This window comes from Osmerus mordax, chromosome 11 (genome assembly GCF_038355195.1).
Source record: "Osmerus mordax isolate fOsmMor3 chromosome 11, fOsmMor3.pri, whole genome shotgun sequence".
NCBI classification, from domain to species: domain Eukaryota; kingdom Metazoa; phylum Chordata; class Actinopteri; order Osmeriformes; family Osmeridae; genus Osmerus; species Osmerus mordax.
This window is the reverse complement of record NC_090060.1, coordinates 8,569,636-8,593,129: the sequence shown is the minus strand read 5'-3', so window position 1 is coordinate 8,593,129 and position 23,494 is coordinate 8,569,636. Positions and strand designations below refer to the sequence as shown.

General features: G+C 48.6%; 5 protein-coding genes across 6 annotated transcripts; 4 read left to right on the top strand and 1 right to left on the bottom strand.

Moving 5' to 3' along the window:
* The first annotated feature begins 294 nt into the window (after positions 1 to 294).
* On the top strand, positions 295 to 4,783 carry mfrp (membrane frizzled-related protein). The gene is given in 12 exon segments (XM_067246936.1): positions 295 to 351; positions 516 to 621; positions 789 to 920; positions 1,086 to 1,536; positions 1,766 to 1,896; positions 2,024 to 2,149; positions 2,294 to 2,370; positions 2,467 to 2,615; positions 2,779 to 2,909; positions 3,153 to 3,287; positions 4,263 to 4,390; positions 4,559 to 4,783. Coding segments are annotated over 12 exon segments (1,848 nt in total).
* Positions 4,784 to 5,967: 1,184 nt separating this feature from the next.
* On the bottom strand, positions 5,968 to 9,536 carry nudt8 (nudix hydrolase 8). Of its 2 annotated transcripts, XM_067246336.1 has the most exons (5): positions 9,401 to 9,535; positions 7,531 to 8,400; positions 7,271 to 7,403; positions 7,020 to 7,097; positions 5,968 to 6,641 (listed from the first exon to the last, which is right to left on the bottom strand). In XM_067246336.1, the coding sequence occupies exons 2-5, from the start codon at positions 8,397 to 8,399 to the stop codon at positions 6,456 to 6,458; spliced, it is 1,266 nt and encodes a 421-aa protein (XP_067102437.1). In that variant the 5' UTR covers position 8,400; positions 9,401 to 9,535; the 3' UTR covers positions 5,968 to 6,455. The 2 variants fall into 2 exon arrangements, with proteins under 2 accessions (XP_067102437.1, XP_067102438.1); XM_067246337.1 differs by lacking the exon at positions 7,020 to 7,097 and having other exon boundaries at positions 9,401 to 9,536.
* A 370-nt stretch (positions 9,537 to 9,906) lies between these two features.
* On the top strand, positions 9,907 to 14,431 carry ftr86 (finTRIM family, member 86). The gene is made up of 11 exons (XM_067246550.1): positions 9,907 to 10,570; positions 11,041 to 11,136; positions 11,291 to 11,524; positions 11,668 to 11,827; positions 11,979 to 12,077; positions 12,238 to 12,273; positions 12,386 to 12,436; positions 12,559 to 12,621; positions 12,845 to 12,910; positions 13,409 to 13,611; positions 13,789 to 14,431. Exons 1-11 carry the CDS (start codon positions 10,040 to 10,042, stop codon positions 14,122 to 14,124), a joined length of 1,875 nt encoding a protein of 624 aa, XP_067102651.1. The 5' UTR covers positions 9,907 to 10,039; the 3' UTR covers positions 14,125 to 14,431.
* Positions 14,432 to 15,713: 1,282 nt separating this feature from the next.
* On the top strand, positions 15,714 to 17,540 carry cbln20 (cerebellin 20). Its single transcript, XM_067246664.1, has 4 exons — positions 15,714 to 15,720; positions 15,996 to 16,100; positions 16,348 to 16,488; positions 16,727 to 17,540. The coding sequence occupies exons 1-4, from the start codon at positions 15,714 to 15,716 to the stop codon at positions 17,152 to 17,154; spliced, it is 681 nt and encodes a 226-aa protein (XP_067102765.1). The 3' UTR covers positions 17,155 to 17,540.
* A 1,839-nt stretch (positions 17,541 to 19,379) lies between these two features.
* Positions 19,380 to 21,496, top strand: cbln18 (cerebellin 18). Its single transcript, XM_067246889.1, has 5 exons — positions 19,380 to 19,445; positions 19,943 to 20,045; positions 20,326 to 20,505; positions 20,706 to 20,837; positions 20,960 to 21,496. Exons 2-5 carry the CDS (start codon positions 19,946 to 19,948, stop codon positions 21,265 to 21,267), a joined length of 720 nt encoding a protein of 239 aa, XP_067102990.1. The 5' UTR covers positions 19,380 to 19,445; positions 19,943 to 19,945; the 3' UTR covers positions 21,268 to 21,496.
* Positions 21,497 to 23,494: the final 1,998 nt, after the last annotated feature.

Genomic DNA, 23,494 nt, shown 5'->3' with positions numbered 1-23,494 from the left:
TTTGTGGAGTAAACATTGTTTTGTGGGCTTGTCGAGGATTACCGTAACTTTCCCCCCCCCATTGGCGGTCATAGAGATTGTGGTGTTCTGGGGTCTTGAAGGCCTCAGATTCTTCTCTGGTGGAGTGAGTGATCAGACTGCAGACTGAAGGATGTTGGAGCAAACCAAGGTGAGCTTCTCACCTTTCTCGCGCACCAATAAACATTCTCACATACTTTGATTGTCTGCTGAGAAAAGGCTTCCAGCTGGACTCTCATGTTTTCCCGGAGACCTGAAACTGAACTATAGCCAAGAATGACAGACCAAACTGAAGTGTCCATCTACTCCCCTGAGCCACCTGACATATATAAGGTGAGAGAGATACAACCTTCAAACACAGATAGAACATGACAGTACGATGAAAAACATCTTATATCTGGGATTCTAGCCGGGGCAGAAACAGTTCAAGTTTTCTTCTTGTTGCTGCAAAGAGTTTTTAGAGTTTCCATGATTCTGCATTTGTTGTTACATCCTAGAACGTATTCTCCAACCCTGCCTTTGAGCTTGAGGGGGAGCGCGATGACCGAGTGGATGGGTTCAGGAACACCCCCACCCCAGAGCCAATCAAACAGCCCGCTGCCAGTGAGTCACGCTGTGACCTCATCACTGTTCTACAGTAAATCTAACATTTGGTGCCAATGTTTCTGTATACCAAAACCATGCTTTTCCTGACACTATCTTCTCTTCTCTGCTTGTTTGTGTATGTGTGTGCATGTTTATGTGTGTGTATGTGTGTGTGTGTGTCCCAGGCCAGAGTTTGTTTGGGGTGTGTGTGATGCGTCTGCGTGCTACCTGGTGCAGCTGGGGGATGGTGGTGGTGTCTGCTGCAGCTCTGCTCCTCATGGCTGCTGTGGGCCTGGCCCTGGTGCTCATCCTCACACGTGAGGCCCACACACACACGCACACAAACATATATGTACACACTCACACAATCAAACAAACAATCAACCTATCAATCAAAACGATTAATCAAAATGATCAATCAATCATCCAAACGCAATGCCGATGGTGAGGATCACAGGGAGGAGTGTTCATCTGTCCTGCAGAGTTGAAGGATCAGACAATAGAAGGAGTTGCCGTGCCACCCAATCCCCTGGACCAGCTGACTATGGACGGAGCACCCAGCAGCCTACCCACAATGCCTAGCAACACCAGCCTTAAGGGCACAGCAGTGCCGCCGATGACCAGACACCCCACACCTGAGACACGTGAGTAAAGATGAGATAGATGCCGTTCCACGTGACAGACGTCCGAGACAAATGGTCTTCTCTCCTCTCTAGGGTGTGGGGGTGTGTTGACAGATCCAGAGGGCAGTTTCAGCTCCCCCAACCACCCTGGGTACTACCCTCCAGACAGTCTTTGTGTGTGGATGATCCAGGTGGCCCCTCCCTCACTGGTCCAGATCCACGTCTCCTCTCTGACAGTGGAAGGCCCCTCCCCCTGCCTCTTCGATTGGCTGGAGGTCCAGGAAGAGACAGAGCAGAACCTGGTCACCAGGTGGGTCACGTGGTCTCACAACAGATGAGGTCATCAGAACGTAAAACGACAGTCGTCGTCATCCTCATTATGGTTGATCCTAATTTGTCCCGGCATGTTGTAAGGGTCAGAGGTCGAAAGGTGAGAGCTTCTGTGATCCCCAGGTTCCTTACCTAGCCTTGACCTTTAACGTACATAGTCCCAGTGTGTAGTAAAGGTCAGAGGTCATCCGTGTGTCACTGCTCCCCAGGTTCTGTGGGAATGTAGCGCCCCCTACAGTCAACACCAACAGCAGCACGGTGTGGGTCAGCTTCCGCTCTGACGGCAGCATTGGGGGCGCCGGATTCAGCGCACAGTACCGCGCCATCTCACCAGAGCACAGTGGGTACAGTTTGTGTGTGTATGCTATGTGTGTGCTATTTTGCTTGAAAAATGCTTGCGTGTGTACGAGTGTTATTGTGTGTGTGTGTGCGTGGCTGCATTCATATGTGTGTGTGTGTGTTCTCAGAGAGCTGCTCTAGAGAGGAGTTAATGTGTGACCATGGCCGCTGTCTCCTGCCTGTGTCTGTGTGTGACGGACAGTCCAACTGTCTCGACCACACTGATGAGGCCAACTGCAGCCACAAGCACAAGGGTGAGGATGTGTGTGTGTATAGATGCTTTTTAAAGAGATAAAGCACTTGTCTGTCTGTATATCCAACAGTACAGATAGTGTGTGTGTCTGTGTGTGTGTGTATGTGTGTGCATGTGCTCTCATTACTCTTATGTGGTTGTACAGAGTGTGGGGGGCAGAAGAGTGGACCCTCCGGTACTTTATCCAGTCCAAACCACCCCAAGCCTTACCCCCATCAACAGGTAGGTGGTGCTAGTGGAACATGCCCTTAGTGCATGGGGCTTAGGGGGGAACCATTACAAACACACAGTATCTTTCTCCATATCTTTCCCCGTCAGTTATGTACGTGGCGTATCTCTGTGGAGGAGGGTCACGTGATCAGACTGAGCTTCCGTAACTTCAGCCTGGAGACCCAGGACGTGTGTGAGTTTGACTACGTGGAGGTCCATGACAGCAGCGACACTGGAGCTGGCAGAGTGCTGGGACGGTGAGGAAACAGGCTCAGGTTGGGTACCTAAATTCTGCAGGCTTAGGTCCTCTAAGCTGGCTCAGGCTTCTACAGTCCCAATCTCTGAACTCTCACCTGTGTAACGTCTGACCTGGCCTTGGCAAACAGCCACTGAAGCCTCCCATCTCCTCCCCTCTGTCAGGTACTGTGGCACCAGCCTCCCTCCGGACCTCACTTCCTCTGGGCCCCAGATGACCGTAGTGTTCGTGGCGGACGAGGGCGTGGCCGACAGTGGCTTTAACTGCTCCTACCAGTCTATATCCTTGTCTGAGAGTGAGTCACAGTCCACAGTACATTTACATTTACATTTAGTCATTTAGCGGACGCTCTTATCCAGAGCGACTTACAGTAAGTACAGGGACATTCCCCGAGGCAAGTAGGGTGAAGTGCCTTGCCCAAGGACACAACGTCAATCGAACTGGCAACCTTCTGATTACAAGCCCGAAGTACTAGCAGTACTGGTTCTTCCACAGCCTGGGGATCACACACTGATGTAGAGGTGTGTGTGTGTGTCAGGGACGTGTGGCCCCAGCCAGTTTGCCTGCAGCAGTGGGGAGTGTCTGCAGCAGGAGTGGCTGTGTGACGGCTGGACAGATTGTGCCGATGGAGCTGACGAGCTGGGCTGTGACAACTCCACCTACCCTCCCTTCAGTAAGTAGTACACTCCACCTACCCTCCCTTCAGTAAGTAGTACACTCCACCTACCCTTCCTTCAGTAAGTAGTACACTCCACCTACCCTTCCTTCAGTAAGTAGTACACTCCACCTACCCTCCCTTCAGTTAGTAGTACACTCCACCTACCCTTCCTTCAGTAAGTAGTACACTCCACCTACCCTTCCTTCAGTAAGTAGTACACTCCACCTACCCTCCCTTCAGTAAGTAGTACACTCCACCTACCCTTCCTTCAGTAAGTAGTACACTCCACCTACCCTCCCTTCAGTAAGTAGTACACTCCACCTACCCTTCCTTCAGTAAGTAGTACACTCCACCTACCCTTCCTTCAGTAAGTAGTACACTCCACCTACCCTCCCTTCAGTAAGTAGTACACTCCACCTACCCTCCCTTCAGTAAGTAGTACACTCCACCTACCCTTCCTTCAGTAAGTAGTACACTCCACCTACCCTTCCTTCAGTTAGTAGTACACTCCACCTACCCTTCCTTCAGTAAGTAGTACACTCCACCTACCCTCCCTTCAGTAAGTAGTACACTCCACCTACCCTCCCTTCAGTAAGTAGTACACTCCACCTACCCTTCCTTCAGTAAGTAGTACACTCCACCTACCCTTCCTTCAGTAAGTAGTACACTCCACCTACCCTTCCTTCAGTAAGTAGTACACTCCACCTACCCTTCCTTCAGTAAGTAGTACACTCCACCTACCCTTCCTTCAGTAAGTAGTACACTCCACCTACCCTCCCTTCAGTAAGTAGTACACTCCACCTACCCTTCCTTCAGTAAGTAGTACACTCCACCTACCCTTCCTTCAGTAAGTAGTACACTCCACCTACCCTTCCTTCAGTTAGTAGTACACTCCACCTACCCTTCCTTCAGTAAGTAGTACAGTCCACCAACCCTCCACTCAACACACACATGCAGACACTTATAAACACTCCACCTTCACCCCCCAAGCCTCGTCGTGTGAGCCCATCGAGGTGGAGCTGTGTGAGGGCCTGAGCTACAACCTCACCTCCTTCCCCAACATCTGGCTCTCCATCGCCGACCAGCGAGAGGCCGCTACACTGCTGCGGCAGTACAAGGTGATACACACACAAATACCGTCACACAGCCATTCACAATCGTAGTGTATGGTAGTCTAGTAGTGTAGTGTGTATGTGTAGTAATGTAGAATACACATATTTTGTTTGTACATATCTGTGTGTGCGTGTGTATATATGTATGCATTTATGTATGTGTGTTACCCTCAGGTGCTGATGGAGTTGGCTTGTTTTGAACCCCTGCGCAGGCTGGTGTGTGGGATGTTCCTTCCCCAGTGCAGCCCCCAGGGGGGGGTCTTACAGCCCTGCCGCTCTGTATGCTCCTCAGCAGAGCAGCAGTGCAGCCAGGCCCTGGACCTGCTCTCCTTCAGCTGGCCCTTCAACTGCCACCTGCTCCCAGACTCACACAACCCCATGGAGTGCTCCATACCCTGAGACAGACCCCACCCTGGGGCACATCCATACCCTGAGACAGACCCCACCCTGGGGCACATCCATACCCTGAGACAGCCCACAGCCTGGGGCACATCCATACCCTGAGACAGACCCCACCCTGGGGCACATCCATACCCTGAGACAGACCCCACCCTGGGGCACATCCATACCCTGAGACAGACCCCACCCTGGGGCACATCCATACCGAGACAGACCCCACCCTGGGGCACATCCATACCCTGACAGACCCCACCCTGGGGCACATCCATACCCTGAGACAGACCCCACCCTGGGGCACATCCATACCCTGAGACAGACCCCACCCTGGGGCACATCCATACCCTGACAGACCCCACCCTGGGGCACATCCATACCCTGAGACAGACCCCACCCTGGGGCACATCCATACCCTGAGACAGACCCCAGCCTGGGGCACATCCATACCCTGAGACAGACCCCACCCTGGGGCACATCCATACCCTGAGACAGACCCCAGCCTGGGGCACATCCATACCCTGAGACAGACCCCACCCTGGGGCACATCCATACCCTGAGACAGACCCCACCCTGGGGCACATCCATACCCTGAGACAGACCCCAGCCTGGGGCACATCCATACCCTGAGACAGACCCCACCCTGGGGCACATCCATGTCCTGGAGGAACATTATCCTGGTATACTAGAACATGGAGACAACATCTACACAACCAAACTTCAACATGGATACACTGTTTGTACTTGCTTGCTTAAACATGGGAGTGACTTGAAGCCACATCGACATCCACTGAAAAGGAGAACATGGATATGGCAACATTTGTAAACACAGAAACTCGAGTCTTTTAGGATTGTAGCATGAAAAGAACCATATTCTCTTCACCCGGGCACAGGAATGAAACACTTCCCTCATGAAGCTGAATGGACCTGAGGCCTGCAGGGTCTGACTCGCAGCTCGATTAAGCCTTCTGGAGGAACATCCACAATATTCTCAATCTCTATGTGGTCAGATGAGCTTTCTGTATCCTGTATAGCAAACTGGTGCTTAAGTGTATAGAAATAGGCTTTGTGTTAATCGGAAGGTATGCAAGTAGCAGATCAAACTCAATAGATTAATGTGTGATTAAGCAAACTATCTGGTCATCAAACCATGCTTTCATCTGAATCATAATACAAACAGAATAGACATAAACGGTTGAAATGTGTCTTTATTGCGTTGATGGACAGCCCACTGACAGCAGTGTGTATGCAAGTATGGACGAGCTGAACCGAGGTGAGGTAATGTAGGACGACAACTGCACACAAGGTAAGTGGGAGAGAAATCAGTTTGTTTTTGACCGGGCTGTAGTATGTATCTGTTATCCCAAATTACCAAACTGTGTGAAAGTGGTATGGTACACTGAACCCAAGACATCCTGATTGGTCAGTTTAAGGCTCAATTCCAATTCAGTTTGAATTATATAACAGTCCATTGTTTTCCATGAATTATTTTTTAAGAATTCAATTCACTTCATGCATTAGGTTTGAATCAACATGAATATAATACTGAACGGAAAATGTATCCCAACCATGATACTGTACATTTCAAATAATAATTAATCCCTAAATTCCTAATTGTACATAGTTATATGTGCTTTTATATCAAGACCTGTTCTGATTGGACAGTGCAGACCAATGGTTATGGCGGCAGGATGAGTTTGAGGGCGTGGTCGAGGGCGACGGCGGTGAGGCCCCAGACGCGGTGCTTCCCGTTACGGAACACCGGGAGTGTGTAACCGTAGCGATCCCCAGTGCGGAAGTGTGTGTAGCCCCGGTTCTCTGGGCTGCAGACGTGACACACGGATAGGGTGAAGATCTCCTCCACCTAAAACATACATAGAACATACACACTGACTCGACATAGTCCTCTTATGACACCCCACCCAGATGTTGGGTATAAACATGAATCTAGTTCAGGAGCTCTACCACATCTGCTCTATCTTTAAGTAGGTTGTCACTTCAACCCTAGTTGTAACAAAAAGGGAATCAGCTTGTCTAGATATTAGAAAAGGGTTAGGGGTTTGAATTAACACGGGACAAGAAATATCTCTGGTTGGGCAGCCTTGATTTATCCTCTATGTATATTCATCTTCAGCTCATTTCAATCAGCTATCATTACTCCTGTCTCGGTTGCATAGAGAATGAGTGAATGTGGGCCAAGCAGAGCTATGACAGTAGGTCCTATGGAGGGAGCGAGTGGTACCTCTCCAGGGTTGGGCTTGAAAGACAAGGCCTCCAGGGGCCCGAGGTTGGCCACTACAGGAGCGATCATCATCCCTGACTGGGAACACATCAAAACAAACAACCCCAACACAGGTCATTGGACGAAATGGAAATCTTAAGCAAATCTGTTACGATCCCTTTAAGCCTTCAGACACATTGGAGGGGAATGTTTGAGGTAAGGAACCACATATTTGAACCTCTGTTGAATTGTGGGTGGGTGGGTCTACTAACCATGTCTCTGAGCGGCTGAAGCACACCCCACACACTATCTGTTGTCACGGTAACACCAAGTTCCTCTCTTGCTTCCCTCAGTGCTGTGTCGACCACGTCCCGGTCCGACGGGTCCCCTTTGCCACCTGCAAAACTACACACACACACGCACTCGTAAAACTCCACCTTGCCCGGACACCATGATGTTATATGAATGGTAACACTGGGGTTAGAAACAGCTCAATATGGAGAAGTTATTCAGGAGACAATGTTTGGCCTACCTCACGTCTCCCTTGTGTCTGCCCTTAAGTGTGCTGGACCTGAGGGTGAACAGGAAGGCTGGCTGGCCCTCAACAGAGCACAGAGACACCAGCACAGACGCCCAGCGCCCCTGGCCCTGGCCTCCCTTCCGGACCCTCTCCCCCTCGTACAGACCCAGGTTGGCCCCCAGGCTCTGGCGACACCGCTCCTCGTTCTCCAGGGACAGGCACTCCCTCAGGGCTGCCTCCTTGCGGGCAGCAGCCAGGTGGATTGCTCTGGTCTGGGGGAAGGACAGGCGGGGGGTGAGGGGGCTGGAGAGGAGCGCCCTCTGGAGCTCCATTGTCCATGGTTGAGGTACAGAGGAAACAAGCAGCGGTTTGAGGGAAGTGTGTTTGGGAAAAGGACGGCTTTGAAAGGGACTGTGCGATTTCAGTCTAATACTGGATATTACAGAGTCGGGTGTGAATGGTTGAGGACTATCGTCTGCTGGCCTTCTGTTGTAGTGAAGGCACTGGACGTCATTTGAACAGTCAGGGTTTTGTTTTGAGTGTTCACATAGAGTTGTACCCCAGACTCCAAACTGGCAGGGGGGATCTTTAACCAAGTCCTGAGGCAGGTATGAAGAACCAGCTTCTGGAGGGAGGGGATCTGAAGGTTTGGTGGTGATGTGGAAACGTTCACAGTCTGAGCTTGGTGAAAAAGATTTAGAATTGAGGGATGAAGTCTCCTCTCTCCTCTTCATCCGTCCATATGCCTGGCAGGTAGAGACCCCCCTCCTGGCCATGAGAGAGGGAGCCTCAGGCGAGGCAGGGTCTCTCACCCTGAGCAGCAGAGGCCGGGGGGTCCTGAGGGGGCATGTCAGGGTCAGGATCTGAGGACTCCTGAACATTCTAGAAGAAGACGATGTAGATCAATTACTAGACAATTTGTGGATCCCACATTGGGTCAAAACTATCTAACTAACTATGGCTGTACCATGAGCTCAAAACCCTGTGTAGAACATGACTGGATCTAGTGTATAGGAAGATGGACCTGCACACCTCGCGACTCCCAACCTGCTACGGAGGCGGAGGGCACCTGTTGCATGCAATGTGAAGTTGGTATCATTGGTGAGTACGTGAAATGTAGTTGGTTTCCGTCCCTTCCAATCCATGGTCTTTACAAATTGACTCAGCAAACTAAGCTAACTAGCAAGTCTTACAGTTGCATAATACAAGTGAAGCTAGCTAAAGTTACGAGCCGAACCGTAAGACGGTTCTACCCGTTCTGCCCTACTTATACTATAGCAAGCTACTTTCTGTATTTCCCCGAGTTCAAGTCCAAAATCCTACCAGGTAGCTGACTTCGCCTACTAGCTGACTGTAGTGTATAGCTAGAAAGCTAGGTTAATGACTTGACTAAATAGTTAGCTCTAGCTGGCCCAGTATTACCAGTATATTGCCGTCAAGCTGCTTATGAGATATTCGATGATCAAACTAATTTCAATCCATTACCTTAGCAGACAACCATTCCGTTTATTGCAATAACCGGAAAAATATAGCACTGGTGACTGATCACAAATCACGCTAGCTTAGTGTATCTAGCGAGCAGCTAGCCTAACTTTAGCAGGCTAAATTTGCTTCCCTTGTCCAGCTGTCAAATCCACTGTCGGCATACATTACTGTACTAAAGCGTTGCTACTCTGACACAGCTAGAACTAGCTGCTAACGTTAGCAGCTTTAACATGCAACTGGTAAGTGAAAGGACAATGACTGAAGCATGTGCTTTCTAAATCTTACTTATTGATAACAGGGAATTAATGTTAGACTATTTAAACCCAAGTGAAAACATCATGCCAAATTCACGAAAACGTGGAACACAGAGTTCCATACTGTACTGGGTGACACTCACCTTCAACATCGGTACTGCCCGCCGGTAACTTGCCCCTACTGAATATGGCGCTGAACGCTTTACTTTTGCCCTCACAAACGATGATGATGCCCCCTCCCTCCCTGGTAGGCTACAAACGCCCATTTAACTAACACAAACATTTCAAAACAACAAATTTAACAACACTACTGTTTATTCCGTGATTCAATTATCCTAAATAAATTAACAAAGCATTTCACACTAGCCTAGGTGAAATGCATTGATATGGTAAAACTAAAACACGTTTGTTTTGTTATCTTTGTTTTCACTGGAAATGGGAGGTGTCTATTGCGCAATTACTCTAATCAGGTTATTTATCATGATGTCATCCCTGTGGAAAGAACCTAACAGCAGAAACCTGTCCATCAGCCTTCCAACTGTTCCTCCTCTATAGAGAGCCATCCCTTTCTGCAACCATGTGACATCACTCTCAGAAATGTGGAAACTCCTCACCTGCCCTACCAGTTTGCCCAGTCCCACCCCAAGCCTTGCCTGTTGAGGTGACACCTCAAGTTCACTCCTGAGTTTGTCATCCCTTCTGGTACCAACAGTGAGTCTGGTTGTCTATCTGCTTCAAGGACTGTCCAGCAGGAACCCTCCAGCTTCTTCTACCCCAGCACCATGGCCTCTGCCTGGCCCGAGGAGATGTTTGTTTGTTCCGTCTGCCTGGAGACCCTCAAGGACCCAGCCACTCTGCCCTGTGGACACTCATACTGCCTGGCCTGCATCCAGAGGCACTGGGACCGGGGAAGCACGCAAGGCCAGTACAGCTGCCCCCAGTGTAGGCAGGCCTTCAGCCCTCGGCCCTCCCTGGCCAGGACCACCATGCTGGTGGAGGCCATTGAGAAGCTCTGGACCCCGAAAGAGAACCAGGAGAGCCCCTACCTGACCCTCTCCTCCGCCCCACCATCCATGCCCATCTATCTGGAGGTGCTCCCAAACACGGGCCCAGGCTCAGGCCCTCGACCTGCCCGCCACGGGAGCGTGTACCCCCAACTGCCCACCGTTGCCCCCAGGCCCTGCCCGCAGCACCACAGGCCCATGGAATTGTACTGCCAGGACGACAAGGAGTGTGTTTGCGACGAGTGTTGTCACCGTGGACACCAGGGACACAGGGTGGTCCGGCCGGAGGAAGCAAGGCAGGAGAGACTGGTATGGGACCAGGCAGCCGTAGTAGGAACACCATGATGTTGTAGTCTCATAAGTAAAAATTCTTGTAGCACTGGTATAACCGCCTCAAGAATCTGACTGCACTATCCGACCCCTGTTAAACTCCCTGTAATCTGCCTCACATGCCTGTGTGTCAAACTGTCCGTTTATGTAGTGTAAGGCAGCTTCTTGACTTGCTAATGTGACCTATGATGGTTCACATTCAGGTACTTGTAATACATGCGTATCTATGTAGAAAAACATGTGGACTGTAAAATACTGTAGTTGTCACTATATCCAGTTGAATTGAGCTCTAATTGTGTGTGCGTGTGTGTGTGTGCGTGTGTGTGTGTGCGTGTGTGTGTGTGTGTGCGTGTGTGTGTGTGTGTGCGTGTGTGTGTGTGTGCGTGTGTGTGCGTGTGTGTGTGTGTGCGTGTGTGTGTGTGTGTGTGTGTGTGTGTGTGTGTGTGTAGCAAGAGCTGGCCCAGATGCAGGCAGAAACCCAGAGGAGGATAAAGGAGACAGAAATGGAGCTGAAGGAACTCCCACAGAGAGCTCGTCTCCACAAAGTAAGAAGAGCATGGTTAGATACTTACGTATCGGTTATGTCCGACTTTATCTCTTGCTCACCCTTTATCTCTCTCCCCCTCTTTTCCTCATTGTTTCTCTTACCCCTCCATAACAACACCCCTCCCTTCCCACCTTCCCTCCCTCTCCCCCCAGGCCTCATTCCAGGCCCTCCAGAAGGAGGGGGTGGATGTCTTTGCAGAGCTGCAGCAGAGTGTGGGGCAGGTGGGCACCCAGGTGGGTGAGCTCCTGAGTGCCCATGAGTCGACCCTGGGCAGCCGGGCGGAGGGGCAGATCCAGAGCATGGAGCAGGAGGTGGCACAGCTCCGCTGGAAGGAGCAGGAGCTGGCCAGACTGGCAGGCATGGAGGATCACATCTGCTTCCTCAAGGTAACGTGTGAGTGTGTATGTAGATCCATTCCTGGTACATGGACAAGATCAGTATGCTACAGTGATTCAGGTTTAGAATAAAGGGGATGGAGAGGGATGTCTCCTCATCCTCCACCTCTTTTTATTTTCCGCCCCCTCTGCAGAACTTCCTGACCCTGGAGCCATTGGGCCCTGAGGGCCCCAGAGCAGGGTCTGTCCTGGGGGGCGAGGCAGTGGTGGAGGGGGTCAGCTCCACCCTGACAGAGCTGAGAGAAGCGCTGCAGGACCTCTGTAAAAAAAGCCTGGCCAAGATCTTCAGAGCAGGTCTGTTCCGTCAACAACACAGCTCCGACAAAGACGCCTGTGCAGTCACATGCACGTCTTAGCTGTTGTGTTCCATTCTTCCAGAAGGTGGCGTCATTGTTATGTTGCAGCCTTCAATGCCAATCCGTGTTTTCTCAATACTCCTCTCTAGTGAATGATGTGTCAGTGGGTGTGTTGGCCAATGGGGAGGCTGCGGACACAGGGAACGGGTCCTATGTTGACAACACTGTCTTAGCTTCCCCAAACACAGGTGAACATACAGTATACACATACACACACACACACACACACACACACACACACACACACACACACACACACACACACACACACACACACACACACACACACACACACACACACATACATAGACTGTCAACAATGCTGTTTAACTGTATTTATCTGTGCAGGGACTTCCACAGTGCCTGCTTCTAAAATCAACACAGGTACTGTTTAATAGAGACAGATACATTACCTCTAACACTGAGATGTGTGTATGTGGCTGTGTGTGTGTGTGGCTGTGTTCATGTAGTTGCTTTTTTCCTTTTGTTTCTCTAGTCTATGAAATGACGACCGACCCCCCACCTCTCCCTCCCCCTCGACCTCAAAGTAAGAACACACACTGGTACTATAGGTTTTGTCACACAAGTCTATTAATGTTGACCTATGGTATGTATATATCAATACATGAATACATTCCTCAACATTATTCTTATGTACTGTTATTTTAGGAACTTCAGTAGCGAGGGCAGCACGCTCCTTCTCCACCTCTCCTGCCCCTCTGCAACCTCAGGGTACATAGAACTGTTCTCATCGACATTAACCCTGCTCAGGATGACCTAACATGCTGGGACACAGTATAAACAGTGTTACAGCATGTTCAGATGTTCGTGTATACAATCATGTATTCCTTTTATTCAAGTGAAAGGATGTGAGTTGTATAATATAGTCATCCAGATTGTGAAACAGACATGATTGTATTTCATGAAACAGCTGTTGTCTGGTTGTGGTTTGCAGCCCCTTCTGTCACCACTGTAGGACTGGTGAACCTGGAACCCAAGACCAGGGAAGACATGCTCAAATGTGAGATCATCTCTCTCTCTCTCTCTCTCTCTCTCTCTCTCTCTCTCTCTCTCTCTCTCTCTCTCTCTCTCTCTCTCTCTCTCTCTCTCTCTCTCTCTCTCTCTGTAAACATGCTGCCAAGACATGACCATCTTACACTTCTTGTTATATCTATGTGAAGCACTACAGACAGACAGTTTGATCCCTAATAGTAAATGTATTGGATGTGAGGCAGTTGAGTAGAGAGCGAAGGGGGAGTGTCTCCCAGGGTGTTCAGTCCTCTCCCTGTAGGGGGCAGTAGGTGTCCTCTCTTATCACTTGGCAACTTGGTGAAACGGTTCAGCATCAACCACACCTCCCTGCCCTTGGAAGGCTGATATTTACTGTAAAAAGACCAATCTCTCCCTTCTCTCTTTCTCTCTGTCCTCAATCCTCCCTTCTTTATCTCTTTCATACTGTCCCTGACCCCCTTTTCCCTCTCTTTCTTTCTCTCTCTCCCGCCGAACACCCTCTCAACAGTTCGTTTTGATCCGACCTTTGACCCTAACACGGCGAATCGCCACCTGCGCCTGTCGGACGGGGATCGCAAGGTCACACTGCGGGGGGAGAAGCAGAACCATGCGGACCACCCTGACCGTTTCCTGTTCTGGAGGCAGATCCTGGGCAGAGAGGCGCTGGCAGGAAGTCCATACTACTGGGAGGTTGAGTGGACCGGTCAAAAGGTAGCATATTGTTAGAACACAGTATGTTGGTCCTGGGGTAAAATGGCTTGTCTTGAGTCGACATTCATGCTGTTGATCATTGCCTGATCTATGCTCAGTTAATTGGCTTGAGTGACATCTCTGTGATCCTCAATTTTTCACGCCCCCCACCTCCCCTCCAATCCCCACCTCTCCCAGGTAACCGTGGGTGTGACCTACAGGGAGATAGACAGGAAGAGCTCTGACGACAGCAGCCGGCTTGGCCACAACCTCCAGTCCTGGGCTTTGTACTGGTCGGGCTCTGGCTTTGCTCTGTGGCACGCTGGCACAGAGACCATGCTGGGTGCGCCCAGGGCCCGGCGGGTGGGTGTGTATCTGGACCAGCAAGAGGGCCTCCTGGCCTTCTACCAGGTCAACAACAATCAGGCCCATCTCATCCATGCCCTGCACACCCAGTTCACTGGAGCCCTTTACCCTGGCTTCAGGTTCTGGTCTGGGGTCGGTGCTACCATCACCCTCTGCCAACTGGAATGATGGCAGAGGGAGGTGTTCTGGTTCTGTTCTAGAACTTATTCCATTCCGGAAGCGAGAGGACAATACACTCATCGAAGTCTTCCTGTTGGTTTCCATCTCTCTTTTGTGGTTAGCTTTGTGGTTATCTTCTCTCTCATGAAGCCCAGCTGAACTTGTTTAACTTCATAGGTGTTCTGAATAACGAACAAGCAGAATGTAAAGTTGTTTGAGATTCACACTATTGATGATGATGACAGAAATAAGATGTCATGTTTCTTGTCATCCCAATAATGCTTTTGTTACAGAATATCCTTATAACATATGAGTCTAATAACTGAATAAATAACCTGTTTACTGTACATTGATTGCTAGTAGATTTTTCTTTGGTGTCTTATACAATACTTGGAATCTGATCTGATAAGATAATATCAGGAAACATAGTTACCATACTGTGGTCATTGACCTCGCACCTGCTTTCCTTTTCCTGGTCTGAGATAAGATCTGTCCTACAAACCAACAATGTTCAGTCCAGGCAGGCGTGCCCACCACCCTTCCAAAAGACAGGAGTGACCCCCCCCCCCCTCCCAGAGCTGGGTGAGCGCATTTGTGTGGCCCCTGGTGCAAGTCAAACCCTCCGAGATGCTCTTCAGAAACAGCACAACACCATGAACCTTCTCAGGAAACTGATGGTGTAGTGTTACAATCTCTGTCTTTAATCTGGGGTTAACTGTCAGGTAAACAGTATCAGCTGAGAAGGTGATGTAGGCCTGGTTGCTGACTCATCTGCTGCACTGTGTTCATGGAACACATGGTTTAGTAATGACTCCCTTTTGCCTTTTATCTGTCTTTCCAAGTCTCTCCCTCCTTATTATTGACTCAGGGTCAACAGGGTTGTTTCCCTGTTCTTTGAATATTATCAATCTCTGCAACCTAATTTAATTCTCTTCTCATCTATCTATTCATTGAACATGTTTCTCTTCCATTTATTCTCTCTCTTGTTTCTCATCCTCATGGTTGACCGCTACAAACAGCTGATTTATACTGTATGCCTGCAAGGTTTGATATTGGAAATATTCGAAAATGTATTATCCAATACTTAGAAATCATACACATGATGTAGATGGGTGAATGTTTAAAGTGTCATGTGTTATTTTCAAGTAGAACAAACTAAAAGTTTGACATGGTAACACATTGTTACCAAAACACAACCCAGTTGCATGCACACATGCACACACACACACTCCCTAACAGTCAATGATGGGAATTAGTTCAGTCTTGTGTATCCCAGTAATAAACAGAAACAGCTATCAGTCTTCTGATCAGAGATGAGTCCCCTGCTGTACCTGATCCCTCTTCTCCCTCACACACACAATGACCATGCGCTGCCTCTGCCCCCAGACACGCAGGGATCCATGCACCGCGCTCACACAATAGCTGTCCCACATACGCGGGGACAAAGCCGACCGTGGGGCAGAGTCTCCCAGGAGGAGACACAGTAGGAGGTGGGGTCTAGCCAGGGTTTATATCCTCAGCCTCTCTCCCTCCTTCAGTCTATCACTCCATCCGTCCTGCTGTCAGAGATCTTCTGCCTGCGTTCTCCCAGAGTCAACATGAGAGGTGAGACCCTGGCGACTGGTGCTGCTCTGGTCAGCTGGGCCTGAACTGGGCCAGAATGGTCAGTTGGGTCTGAACTGGGTCAGTGTTGCTGAGAGATCTACTGACAGGTAGACAGAGAAAGAAACTGTAAACTAGCAGGATGAACACTAGACTAAGATCCCAGACTGAATGATTATGATTTTAGGGGTCCAGAGTTACTTTTGATATTTTACTGTATATTCATGGTGTTTCTGTGTGATATGTAGTCCTGATATTTCTCTGTGTATTTCTTCTAGTTGTGGTTTTTCTGTGTGTGTTGGGGGTTGCCTTGGCCCAGGACAGTAAATACTCCTGGAATGGCCCTTCAGCTCCTACCCCATTGGACCCGAACACAGAGAACGGTGAGTGTGTGTGACTGAAAAAGTGTGTGAATGTTGTGTGTTGAGTATTGACCAAGGTGGTTAAATCATTTTCAACGTGTGTCTCTGTAGTACTGTTATACGGTCTCATCCTGTACTTTTGTTTATTATTGTTTGTTCTGCCCGCTTGTTTGTTTGTGTGTGCGTATGTGTGTGTGCGTACGTGTGTGTGCATCTGTGTGTGTGCATGTGTGTGTGTGCATGTGTGTGTGTGCATGTGTGTGTCCAGTGTGCCTGACGGACCAGTCATCCTGCGGCTGCTGTCTGATGCAGAAACAGATGGCCAAGATGGAGCAGTTCTTCAACATGTCCCTGAACGAGCTGGAGAAGGGCCTGGTCAAAACTCAGAACGTCCTCAACAACATCCGCGGTGAGGATGCACACACACAGTCATACCTGACCTCTGACCCCTGATACTATGACCTGTCACCCTCACTGGCCCGACAGTTAAATTATGTGACCTATCATTTCGGTGTCCCACACCCCTCCTTTCTCTCTCCCTGCCTTCCTTCCCTCCCTCTCTCTCTCTCTCTCTCTCTCTCTCTCTCTCTCTCTCTCTCTCTCTCTCTCTCTCTCTCTCTCTCTCCCTTCCTCCCTCCGTCTGTCAGCAAGCCGCAGTGCCTTTTCCGTGGCTCTCACCGACACCCGCCAGTGTGTGGGCCCCAACCGTGACCCGATGACTCTCGTCTACACCCACATTTTCATCAACCTGGGCAACGGCTACAACGTCAACACCGGCGTGTTCACCGTGCCTCGTTCCGGCGTCTACAGCCTGGCCCTCACTGCCTACAGCGACGCAGGAGCTGCCGGCGCCAGTCTGGCCGACTGCGTGAGCCTGAGGGTGAACGGGCAGCAGGTGGCGGCGCTCAGCGAGACCAACATGCAGGACCAGGAGGACAGCGCCACCGTGGTGCTTGCCGTCCAGCTGAGCGCGGGAGACACGGTGTCCGTCACACTGCCCGCCGGCTGCTACCTGTGTGACAACGATAACCACTACAACACCTTCACCGGCTTCCTGCTCTACGCCACCGACTAAGAGAGCCGAGCGCCCAGGGGACTTCCTGTACTACCTACATCCACCTTAGTCTCTTGTGTCCCCTGTAAGGAAGCTCCGCCCAGTTCAGCATCTGCAGGAAGCTAGAGGGTCTAGGGAACTAGAACTGTTATCATCTGTATTGCTTCTTTGTGACTGTGGTGGGGGAGTCCCAGCTAAAGTGAATATGAGAGCCTCCCCACTCCCCCCCCCCCTCACCCACACACACACACTCCTCCAGCCCTATAGGAACTGAGATGCCCCCCTCCCCTATCCTGATTTATCACCTTGCAGAGGATCTTTGTTGAGGGAAAATCCTGTTACCTTCCCACTCAATACTGCTCTCACTTCAAATGTAACAAAACAAGTAAAATTGCATGTGTTCAAAATTTCTGAAAATAAAATTTTGATTATTCGACAATTATTTGAGATCTGCTTGGTCTTGTTTTTGCATCTTTATTTGGTATAATATTTTCCATGAAATAAAATAGCAATCCATAATCCTGGGGATTACAGTAGATCACTGTCCAGGGGTACATGGAATGGTACAGGGAATGACGTAACTACAATGTAATTCTTTAAGACTTCTTCACATGGCCAAGCAAGTCATATGAGTCTTGGTCTGTGTCAATCCGAATGGTCTGGTGTGCTTCCAATATGACTGATGTCTATTGTTGATGCAACATATATAACTCCTGTAACATTTTGATCTAATAAATACACAAACATCCACAAGTCCCATTTTCAACACAATGTACACATTTGTTTAATTTGATTCAAGTTGCAATCACAAGACACAAGTAAAGTCACGATCAAATGTACATAATCTAAGCACTCCTTTTATCTTGGATACATTCTATAAAGATCAACAACTGAATGGCAAGGATGATACCTGCACCATTAGAAACTGATGACGGCACGTCTCAGCCCCCATGCAGACACCAAACGATTTATGACAAGGCATGGGGGGGGGGGGGGGGGGGGGGGATGTCAGTCACATCGGGAGGAGAAAAAACAGTAAACATATCTGGTATCTGGCCTTCTGCAACCACACTCCCTCTCTGTATCTCCCATCTCCAGCAGTTATCTAAGATTATTGTTGTTGCTGTTGTCGTCATAAAGAGACATTTGATCCAGAAAAACTGTAACAGGAGATACAATACAGTGCATCTCCATCTCCATCGAAAAACAAACATTGTGAATGATGTTTCCTCTATCTGTCCTCCAACCTGAAGATAAAAGGCTGCCAGGAACCTGATAGTTATCAACCCGACAAGAACCAGGTCAACCACCAGGGGACCAGCCTGTCAGCCCAACCCAAACACCCTCCTGGAGACAGGAGTCAGTCACCTTTCCTCAGCTGTTAACAATCAAACTTCAGGGATTGAAAGTCAACAGAAAGCACGTATTGTCTGAATATTTTTTTTATTGAAAAATATGCTTCAGATGGGTAAATCCCTTGGATAAAAGTGTCTGCTAAATGACTAAATGTAAATAAAAAAGGTAATATTGATGGGTGTGTTGTGGTGTAGATTTGAACAGACAGCTGCAGCACCCGCCAGCTTGGCCATGCCCCCTCCCCTCCCTGTTCCCACACCCGCACCTAGCCCCGCCCCATCCTCAGGTATGGGAACCAAACCAGGTGATGAGGGACCCCTGATTGACTGATAAACCTGTTCCACGCCAATGACACCATTGGATCCCAGAACTTGTCAACAATGGCCTTTATAACCATCCACTCATGTACCACCTAACCTGGCATCCATGGGAAGGATGGAAAATAGACACTACTGTCATATTAAAACCTATTGTCCTTTACTGAACAGACAGATAGAAAGATATGAGATATATTTTTTCTTAACTTTCTTTTCATGGCCCGAGGGCATAGCAAGAAATAGGATTGTCTTGATCGCTGAACATGATCAGAGCTCTCCTTTGGGACCCTGTGTGTATCCTTGTGTGTGTGTGTCTGTCTATGTATGAAAAGAAGATATATGTGTATATGTCAGCACATTTGTGTGTGTGTGTAGGAAATTTGTGTGCATACGTTTGTGTGTGTATTTTTGTGTGTACAGGAGATGTGTGTGTTTGTGTGTGTGTGTGTGTGTGTACAGGAGAACGTGTTCTGTCTTTCTTCATTCAGAGGGCAGGGCTACCTGTAAAGCACCAACACCTCCCCCAGCATAAAACTGCAGCAGACCTGACCAAGGGCTCCCAGGTCTGCTCACCTTCACACACACACACACATACTGGGCCCTCAGCAAGCAGAAGAAGTGTTTCCCTACAGCATCACAGTAAGTTCTGCAGAATCTGTGTGACTGTATGTATGTATGTATGTACTGTATGCATCGGTATTGCTTGATGTTTAGACAGAGTCAATCAGTCTAATTAGATAATGTCATGGTGAGGATTCTGGAGTGGATATAATTTTCCACAAGATGAGTAGTCTTTGAGAAGTTTAATTTTAAGACTTGGACTTGAACATCATGATGAATTGTGTGCTTGTTTGAAGTTTAACATAATATTTGAGAATATTCCAATCATGAGGTCATTAACTTGTATGGTAAACATGCCACTGTTCTAGGAATGCTTCATGCCACTTTTCTAACTAAAGCCGTCTTCTCGTGAAGGAACTGTGTATCAGTTTTCTGCTACTTATGTTACTTTACAGAATTGCCTGTAGCTTTCCGGGTTATACTAACTGAAAAAGTGTGTCCTCTAACGCATAGAGGGTTATGTGTCTATCTTTCTGTATCTAATCCTGAGTGTTTTTGGCTACATCTTGATTCAGAACATGAAGCTAGTTGAAGTGTCGGCTCTTTGCCTCTTGGGGATTCTAAGTCTCTGTGTCAGTGTGGAAGCGGGAATGTTCGACATCATGAAAGAAGCAGCGCGTAAGAGACACTCTCATCCTCTTCAGCTTCATCATCCCAAGTTTATATGTTGACCTGGACACAAACTATCAAGTGTGACTTGTCAAACTCAACTTCCCTTCTGCCTTCTCCTTGTCCCCCTTCTCCACCCTCCCCCCCCCCCCCACACCCCTGCTCCAACCATCCATCCCACACTCCCACCACCCTCTCTCCTCTCCCTCCGATCTCCCCTCACACACTTTACCACTCCCCCATCTGACCCCTCTTCTACCCCCTCCCCATCTTCCCCTCCCGCCCCCAGTGACCTACCCCGGTGCCCTGCCCTGTGGGAACTGGGACTGTGACTGTGCCTTCAAGCGCCAGCGTGGCTGCTGCTGCGCGGCCAACGATATGTGTCAGCTGGAGGAGCATACCTTCATGAGGATGGTGAACCTCTGGCAGCAGCTGATCACTCTGGACGAAAACCTCAGTGAGCTCACAGGTAGGACACACACCTGGCCATGCACACACACATGGCCTGTGGTAAAACACACACCTGGTCAATGGTAACACACCAGGCCGGTGGTAACACACACACACCTGGCCGGTGGTAACACACACACCTGGCCATGCACACACCAGTGTGCACACACTCACAGCTCTTAACTAATGAACCCCACTTTATGTGTGTGTGTGAATCAGACAACAGCAAGATAGCATTCAGAGCGTCCATGCCGTCCAGTTCCACATGTTTTGGACCCTACACCAGCAATGTGCCTATCCCCTACACCTCCATCTCCCTCAACGATGGACACGGATACAACCCTGCTCTGGGTAAGACACACACACATGCAGTACACACATGCAGTACACCCATGCACACACGCACGCATACACAAACAGACATACACACACAACCATGCCCCCCTTCTCCCCTAACCCTCTGCTTCCTCCAGGGGTGTTCACGGCCCCCCGCACTGGCCTCTACTCCTTCGCCTTGTCGGTCTACTCCAACGTGGGTAGCCCCACCGCACGGCTGTACCACCAGGTGCAGCTGAAGAAAGACGGCCAGGTGGTGGCGTGTGTGTGGGAGGCCAACCGCGAGGACCAGGAGGACAGCGGCACCCAGACGGTCCTGCTGTCCCTGCGCAGGGGCAACCAGGTGTACGTGGAGCTGTTCTCTGGAAGAATGCTGTGTGGGAACACAGACATGAACGGCAACTCCTTCACTGGATACCTGCTGTACCCTCTGGCTGAGGAGTAGACACACACTTACATACACACACACACACACAGATATTGTGTGCACACACACACACACACAAACACAAACAGATAAACTTGTATTGTATGTACTTGTTACACCCACGTGAAAAAAGCCCATGTACCGGTATATAGATGTTGTACGCACACACACCAACATATCGACTCTTCAGAACCTTCCATGTTAAGAGATATTGTCTCCCTGTATGAATAAAATCTGTTTTGTTACATCCGGAATGTTTGTCCACTGGGGTTATTATTACTAAGGTCTTCAACATTTCAGGATAAATTAGACTGATTCTGTAAATTGTTGTTATGCTTATTATACCCAAGAAGACTTTTCTGGAATCAAAACTAGAGCACTCTATTAGCTACTTAATCGACAGAGGGCATTAACAACAACACAAAATGTTAACAGGACTTTGCTGGGATCACGTGTTTCAGCCAGGGGTAAGCCTTGTAAACACAGTGTCCTGTGTGTCTCCATGAGGTGAGTGATGGCAGCACCTAGGGAGAGCAACGCACACTGTCATGTAAACAGTCATCTGAAGGAGGACCACTGCTGGTGTCAAACACACACACACCACGCTCACTCACTCACCCACCAACACCTATGGGACTTACATGCACAGACACACATGAACATATCCATGCACACACACACATATATACAAACTACGATCTGAAGTCTCCAGAGTGTGAGTGTATAAACAGAGACATAGCAGTCATTCCTGCAGAGTGACCAGGGGACGTCTGAACATGACTTCGCCAACATCATCCCAGATAGTGGAATAGATAACTGGATCTGGAGTCGGTCGAAGTTATTCACTCTCTGTGGTATTCGATTATTGTAAACATGAAACATAAACAACAAACAAAACAGAACAACACAAAAAAAAGACACAGATTTGCAAAAAGACAAAGACAAACAAAACCCCAAAATACATTTGCCAGAAACAAGAATATTTTCCTGCATGTTGACTCTCTGTTCCCATTTCAGAATGTACATGTTTACAGTAACTAACCATAAACATGATAAACATGTTTACAGTGACTAACCATAAACATGATAAATGTTTTTACAGTGACTAACCCTAAACATGATAAACGTGTTTACAGTAACTAAACATAAACATGATAAACATGTTTACGGTGACTAACCATAAACATGATTAAAAAAATTACAGAAACTAACCATAAACATGAGAACCATGTTTACAGTAACTAACCATAAACATGTTTATCATGTTTACAGTCACTAACCATAAACATGATAAACATGTTTACAGTGACTAACCATAAACATGTTTATCATGTTTACAGTGACTAACCATAAACATGAGAAACATGTTTACAGTAACTAACACATGATGAACACAGAGGAGGAATAAGACACACCGACAGACTGTAGGAAAATATGCTGGAGAGAATGTGAGACAGGGTTAGTGGATCTGGTTAGCATCCTGGATGAGGTACATTGGGATGGACATGCGCACACACACACACACACACACACACACTGAGAGTTTGGCTATGAGGAGTATTAGAACGGGCATGTCTCACCAGTGATAATACACGTACACACACGTACACACACACACATACTTAGAAGCCCAGCTGGCGAAGAGCATCTTGGACATAAATGGTGTTATCAGCTGTGAGAGTGTGATTCCTTTCCTCATAATTAACCAACCTCTTCCTCCAGTCTCATTTCTACTGTCATTTTTCTTTTCAAGGATACTCCATTTCCAAATCCGTACTTTCTTGCTCTATAATGTTCCTTCCAGTTCTATAAAAAAAAACAGGTTTCAGGAACCTGAGAACCAGGGAATGTGTGTGGTGGAAACATCCTTCTTTACCAAAACTAGCTTATTCAACACACTTCCCTTCATCCTTTTTGTCTTTCTCGATTCATGTGTTGCATTCTTTCACTCCCTCTGTATCCTTCCATCCTTTCATCCTTCTTTCTCCTGGCGCGGGCTGGAGGCCTGGTGTGGTGAGGTATGGAGAGAATTCCTGCTGACCAAACTGAAGCCTGCTGGCAGCTTGCTTCCTCTCCTCTCTCCTCCCCTCCTCTCCTTTTCCCTTCTCTTTGTCTGTGGAGCAGGCCTGACCTAATATGGCTGTGACTTTTTTACTAGACAGAGAGAGAGAGAGAGAGAGAGAGAGAGAGAGAGAGAGAGAAAAGAGAGAGAGAGAGAGAGAGAGAGAGAGAGAGAGAGAAAAGA